Here is a 6,870-nt window from a genome sequence, read left to right as displayed (position 1 = left end):
CCGGGGGGGGGGGGTCCCATAGAGATGAACTTGGGAAGCTCAGAGTCCTCGCCCACCAGAGGGACCTGCCAAGCAGGCAGTGGATCAGGATCCCCTTCGAAGGAGGCATCCCGAGGGGTCAGGCCTGCAGAAGTGACAGGAAGGAAGTGGAGGGCTCAGGGCTGGAGTCAGGCCGAGAAGCCCAGCTAGCTCAGCCAGCGCTTGCCTCTACCTGTCCCCGACCAGGAAAGGACTCACAGTGCCTCTCTTTTCTTTGTTCTTTCCTAAAGTTTAATTGAACATTTTCTATAAAATCATGATTGGATGGCCCCAGAGCCTAGTGGTTAAAAGAAGCTGGATCCCACAGAGCCAGCTGAGGTCCAAGTCCTAATCCTGGCAGGTTGAAAAACACACCAGGCACATGTGTGTGTGCCAAAAATCTTTTTTACTTTTTAAAGGTTTTTGCTATAGGGTGCATGCACTCATTGGAGAAAGACAGAGAAAGAAGTAAGAAATCACCTCCTGGGGGGCAGGGATGTCCATGCTGCCATCCCTTCTCCTCATTCTTTTTTATTTATTTATTTATTTTAATTCTTCAATTGACCAGAGAGAGACAGAGAGGGAGAGAGGAAGTGTGCGAAAGCAAGCCACCAGGTCTAGGACTTGAACCGTGGTCAGCCATGTGGGAGTCCGGCACCCCAACCACCACGCCACCCGCTGGCCCCCTTCTCCTCATTCTTCTATCAGGATTTTGGACATGCACACACATGCACCCAGTATGGTTTTTTAAAAAGATTTTTGCCATAGGGGGGGTGTACTCACTGCAGAGAGACAGAGACAGAGAGAGGGGAAGTGAGAAGTCACCCCACAGGAGGGATGGTCACGCCACAATCCTTTCTCCTCTGTTCTCCTCATGGGATTTTGGACATGCACGCGTACACACCCAGCACGATATTCAAGCTGCCAGGTCCGGGTCTCGAACAGGAGTCAGCCATGTGGGAGTCCAGCTATGCCACCTGCTGCCCCCCCACTCCCCCACTTCAGAGTGATTTTTCAAGCCACTGGATCCAGGGCTCTAACTGGAGTCAGCCATGTGGGAGTTCAACACCTTAATCACCATGCCAACATCCCCCATGCCCAAAATCTTGACAAAATGGAGGAATGGAGAAAGGTTTGTGGAGTGACTCCCCCCATTGGGGGTGCTTTCTCACCTCCTCCCTGGCCAGCATATATGTTCTCTGGCTATTTAAAAAAAAAAAAAAAATGGAGGCGAGCAGGTGGCGTGGTGAAGGCGCTGGACTCCCACATGGCTGACTGAGGTTTGAGTCCTGGACCCTGTGCTTGAAACTCACCCCAGGCACAAGTGTGTGCATGCCCCAAATCGCAGGAGAATGGAGAACTGATTGGAGCATGACTACCCCCCAGGGTGTGATTTCTCACTTTCCCTCTCACTGTCTCTGTCTTTCTGCATCAAATGCACACACCTCATGGCAAAAACCTAAAAACAAACAAACAAACAATAAGTAAATAAATAAAACGCTGTCTTTGGGAATCAGTTAACCCTGACAGGTAACTTGGAGCCCTGGATGAAACGGCCTGGACGCATCTGTATTCTCTGAGCCTCAGTTTTCCCCTCTGAATATAGGGAAGTGTGACCCCCACCACCCATTCTCCCCATGGCAGATTCAGAAAGATCTCCACCACCCTCAGAGCCCTGGAGTTTGTGCTGGTCCCTGATGCAGCTGGAAGAATGGACAGGAATGGGGTGACAAGGGACAGAGGTTGGTACCCTCAGTGCTGAGTCAGCCCGGGCTGGGAGCTGGTCTCTGTGTGTATGTGCACCTTTGGGCACGTGTTTGTGTGTCCTGTGCCTCTGTGCACACGCCTGTTCATGCGTTCGAGTGTGCATAAGACTGCACACACACCTGTGTGCTTGTGTGTGTGTACACACACACACATGCATTACACAGAAGTCCACGCGTGTACAAGTTTACAAGTATGTATCCGAGTGATGGGCCACGCCCGGAGAGTAGGGAATCGCTGGGAAGCAAACGTGACTCAGGCAGGGGGGACCTGCATGAACCACACCGGCTGCTCTGGAATCCAAGCCCTGGGGAGCCCAGAACCAGTTCCCACGAGAGGAATCTGAAAGTGGGAGAAGGAGAAACTGTGCCTCAGTGAGCGTGGTGGTTTCCACAGTGCTCCAGGGTGCCCAGAGGAGGGGATGCCTCCCGAAAATGCTGGCTGTCCCCTTGAGGGACTGGACAAGAATCAGCCTGGCTCCCTCGAACCCAAATTTCATCTCAGACCCAAGACAGACCCAGGCTTCCCCCTCCGGCGGAGACGCTGTGCTTATGAGGGTCCCTCGCCAAGGTCTCCATCCCTCTTCCTGGGCCAGGTTCTACCTACTCCCCCCAGAGAGCTCGTGAACGGCCTTCTTGGAGGATTCAGGCTCCCCCATGAGACGGCACGCTTGACCCATCCCGAGAACTCGCAGCCCTGGGACATGCAGCACGTGGTAGGCGACCATTTTTGCAAAAGGAGTGGAATTCAGAAATCACCTCTTGGGGCCATTTCAGGCCGGGGCCAGCTCTGAGAGCAGAAATGCGCGGGGCTCCCTGCTCCCTGAGAATAGCCCCCATCCCCCTTGGTCAGAGTTTAGACCCGGAGGACTCATCTGTCCCCTCCACGTCCTGGAGATTTTTATGGCTTCCAGCCTGAATTTAATTCTGTGGGGCTGCAATTGGGGCTGGCCCCCGAACCCTCCGGGAGGCCCCACAGCCCTTCGTGGCCATCTGCCCCAATCAATCTGAGACTCCCGCCCCCAGGAACCACCAATCACAGCGCGGGCCTCCTAGTGTCATCATCTGCAGCCAATCAGAGTTTGCTCCGACCGCCCTCCCCGCTGTTATCTGAGGCCGAGCAGCAGACAGCCCCTCTCGCAGTTGCACCCAGCTGCCCGCCCCCGCCCCCGAAATGCCTTGCAAGGCGGAGCCCCGCCTTCCTCACTGCCAGTTTAGAGGACACCTACTGAGCATCCGGTCCCACCATTCAAGGCACAGCCTTCACCTCAGTTTCCTCCTCTGAAAAATGGAATTGCAGTTATCCACTAGGGGTATTCCAGGTTTCATGAAAATTACAAAAAAAAATGGTCCAGCCCAGTGCCTGCCCCTCCAGAGTTCCTGCAGGGCTGGCCACATGAAGGTCCGCTAGGACCAAAAGCACAGGTTGGACTGGGGATCCAGGTACCCCTTAAGCAGCACCACTCTTGGGAAAAACCTGGAAACTTCTTCAGCCTCCCTCCTCCAGAGTCTGGCCTGGGGGTTTTGATGTAGGCACCAGCCCAAGGTCTCCAAGCTTAGGCCATTCCCACCGCTCCTTACAGGTGGGCCCCATAGGGGCACCTCCAAGGCCAAGGGGAGTCTCAGCATGGCTTGTGGGAGTGCAGAGGGACTGGGGAGCTTCAGATACACAGGAACCCTGGAGGTAAGGGAAGGGGCGCCCTTTCCTCCAAGCTCCCAGGCAAGGATGTCATCAGGGACAAGGGCCAGTCCTCAGATGTGTGTTCCCTCCAGCACCCAGCGCATGGCCACCCTTATGCCTAAACCTGCCACAGGCCTCCCATGGCCAGAAGGACCCCTTCCTTCTCCCAGAGCCCTGTGCCCCCTGCTCAAGAGGTGTCCTAGCCAGGAGCCCCAGCCTCCCTGCTCCCTCCCAGATGCCCCCCAAACCCCCCCAGTCCACCCCGTCCCCCAGAAACACACAAGCTGGACAGGGGCTGCAGACTCGCATCATTTTATTTTGCTCTTTCCAGTTTGAAGCTACTATCATGGGCGTTTAGTTATACAAATGACACTTACAAAAAAATAAAAGACCAAGACACCCAGAGTGAGATGCATGGTGGCAGGGGGAGCTGGCAGATGGGGGGGTGCTGGGAGCTGGGAGGTCCCTGTGGCTCTCCCCAGGGCTCCCAGCTGAGGGCACCGCCTGGCTTCATCCTGCCCAGGAGGCCCAGGAGTCCAGTCAGATCAGACGGGAGCACCAATCACAGCAGGGGCTCTGGATGAGGCAGTGAGGGAGGACAGGCTGGAAAGAGAGCCCCTGGAAAGGGGGGGACAGGCCCAGACTCCGGCAAAGCCCTTGGAAGACCACTCACTGCGACAGCCAGGCTTGCCTGGGATGCCAGGGCAATCCAGCCCTCACGCTTCGTGGAAAAAAAATACTGATTTGGTCACTTTCTGCTTCCAGTCAGGCCAGGGTGAAAGGAAAGAGGCAGGAGCAGGGTGCCCCCAAGGGCGGAATGTGCAACGGGAGACCCAGTGGTCACACCGGGAGACCCAGTGGTCACACCGGGGCCAGCCTAGGCTTCTGCAGGGGATGAGGACTCCCACCCAGCAAAACATGGGGGTGGGGTACAGAGAGCAAGTCTGGTTTCAGCCCGAGACTTCTCTCCCTGACACTGCAGGGGCTGCTGATAGCCAGGGAAGGGGGTCAACTTGTTGGGAGGAGGCAGGAGATTCCAGTTACATGCCCTGCTATGCCCAGGGCTTGGGAAGGCCTCCCAGCACCCCGCTTCTCCTTGGCCACTTCCGGGAAATAAGGCTCAGAGTCGTCTGAGGTCAGAAGAAAGAGGTGCCAGCCTCGCCCACAGCAGAGAAGAGGGCAGAGGGAGCTGAGGTCCCACCAAGGAACCCACGGGAGGGGGAGAAGATGGGGGCACAAGGGGCAACAGGCAGGGCACCATTTTCTCTGGGGTTTCCAGTTTGAAAGGCAAGGGGCTGGCCACTGCTAAGGGACCACCCTGGAGAAGAATTAGCAGGAGGGGTCTGGAGGAGCCACCCTGTGGGGCGGGATGGGGCAGGGCGGGCCTTAGTACTCCCAGAGTGAGGCAGGGTCGATGGTCTCAGCGGAGGCCTTCAGGACCCCGGCGTGGTCCCCCTTCAGGTAGCGCCCGCCCACCTTGATGGCCACCTTGTTGTAGTCACAGAACTCGAAGAAGAAGTCCACAGGGACATCGCTGCTGCTGGTGACCGAAGAGTCACTGCCCACTGTCCAGTACTTGCCCGTGGAGTCTGAGGAGGGGAATCCTGGCATGAGCATGGGTCAGACTGGCCCCACCTGCCCACGTCCCCTCCTCTGAGGTTAATGCCCTCACCCTCCAATCTCGGCTTCCAGAATAGGAATGGGGTCTGTATGTCCCTGCCCCCTGCCCATGCTGACCACATGAACGAGGGCCCGAAATGCATCCGGATTCCCAATCAGCACCGCTGGGTTGTCAGGGGTCCTTCTCTCTGCACGTGGGGGTTCCGTAGCCAAGGTGTGTCCTCCACTGCCCCCACCCTTTCCAGAATCCCACCTCCCTTCTCCATTGGCCTAGCGTGAGCAGGGCAATCCCCCTGTACAGACAAGAGGGGAAGAAGCTGTCCCCAGCCCAGAGCCCTGATGGACAAAGGACATCTGTCCCCTTGGGGCCTGGAATGGCTGTGAGCCAAGCCAGAGTGGCCAGGCTGAGCCCCAAAGTCAGGACTAGGCAAGTGGGGCAGTGGGGCTCCCTGCCGCACAGCAGCCCATCCCAAGAGAACCTGCCTTTGATGTTGTAGGCACCGTCATTGAACTCGAGCTGGAAGACGTCATAGTTGGAGCGGTTGGCGTCCAGGGTGCCAGTGACCTTGCGTCAGCCGATGAAGCCATGCTCCCCACGGAACACAATGATGGGGCGGTTGATGAGCTTCATGAGAAAGAGCTCCGCGTCCCCTGTCGCAGGAGGAGGTAGGGACAGTGGGCAAGGGGGAGCCAAGAGTCGGGCTTTTCTGAGTGAGGCTCAGAGAGCAAGAGCCAGAAGCTGGGGGGCCACACAGCAGTGAGCCCTAGGGTAAGGTGGCGAGGAGGGTGGACAGTCTGAGGGATGCCGAGCCCAGACAGCAGGCTTCAGGTGGGGCTGGCGAGTGAGTGTGGAATGGTCAGACCCTCTGGGGTTAGAGGCAGGACCAGGGTACAGGGGTGGAGGTGGGGTGCACCTGTGGGCACCTACCTGCTGTCTCCACTGAGGCAGCCAATTGCCCATTCTTCTTGGCTGTCACGAACTTGCCGTTGGATGCTCGAAGTGTGACGCGCCGATCACGCCACTCCATGTCAAAGTAGCAGCTGGCATTTCTGGGGGTAGCGTGACAGGGTCAGGGTGGCCCCACCCTGGACCCACAGGTAGGGAGGCCTGAGGGAGGGAGCAAGGGGGAGGAGGGTGGCGGCACTCACTTGGTGGATGCAGTGGACTGCACGCCCCCGGTGGCCGTCAGCGTCCAGTACTTGCCCGTGTGGGTGCGGAAGGCGCACTTTTTGGTGTCCCGGTCAATCTCCAGTTGGAAAGTCTCCTGATCGGTCTCTTCATCCTGATTGGCTGATAGGTCCATACCTGCAGAGAAGGAGCCGGGCTGCTAAGGGGGATCTCACATCCGCTGGTCCTGGACAACCTATAGTCCCACCCTCTCATACAGGGGGACGTTGCAGGGCAGGGGGCTGCCAAGACCCCACAATGCGGCTCAGACCCCTGGGCACAGCAGAGGTCAACGGGCAGAACCTAGAATGCAGGCAGGGCCAATCAGGGGCCAGGGCCAGCACAGTCCATTCTGCATCTCTCTCCCTGATCGGAGTAGCACCTCTGGGCCGGCCGGGTGGCGTAGTGGGTAAGATGGCTGGATCCCACATGGCCGACTGTGTGTTTCAGGTTCCAAACCAGTGGCCTGAAAATAAGCCAGGTACCTGTGCATGCTCAAAATCCCGAAAAGAAGAAATAGAGAATGGATTGCAGCATGATCATTCCTCATGGGGATGCTTTCTCTCTCTCTCTCTCTCTCTCTCTCTCTGGCAGGCACATGCAAAAAAAAAAGAAAAAGA

The 6,870-nt window shown here is 57.2% G+C and overlaps 1 protein-coding gene across 1 annotated transcript in view; it reads right to left on the bottom strand.

Annotated features, from left to right (window-relative positions):
* Positions 1-3,758: 3,758 nt before the first annotated feature.
* FSCN1 (fascin actin-bundling protein 1) overlaps positions 3,759-6,870 on the bottom strand; it is an 11,184-nt gene continuing 8,072 nt past the window's right edge. Inside the window, 4 exon segments of the mRNA XM_027769993.1 lie at positions 3,759-5,051; positions 5,566-5,733; positions 6,011-6,132; positions 6,232-6,388. Coding sequence (XP_027625794.1) covers positions 4,849-5,051; positions 5,566-5,733; positions 6,011-6,132; positions 6,232-6,388 — 650 coding nt within the window. The 3' untranslated portion in view covers positions 3,759-4,848.

Source organism: Tupaia chinensis, unplaced genomic scaffold (assembly GCF_000334495.1).
Source record: "Tupaia chinensis unplaced genomic scaffold, TupChi_1.0 Scaffold000101_1, whole genome shotgun sequence".
Classification (NCBI taxonomy): Eukaryota; Metazoa; Chordata; class Mammalia; order Scandentia; family Tupaiidae; genus Tupaia; species Tupaia belangeri.
The sequence above is the reverse complement of the archived record's forward strand: the minus strand, read 5'-3'. Positions and strand labels throughout refer to the sequence as shown.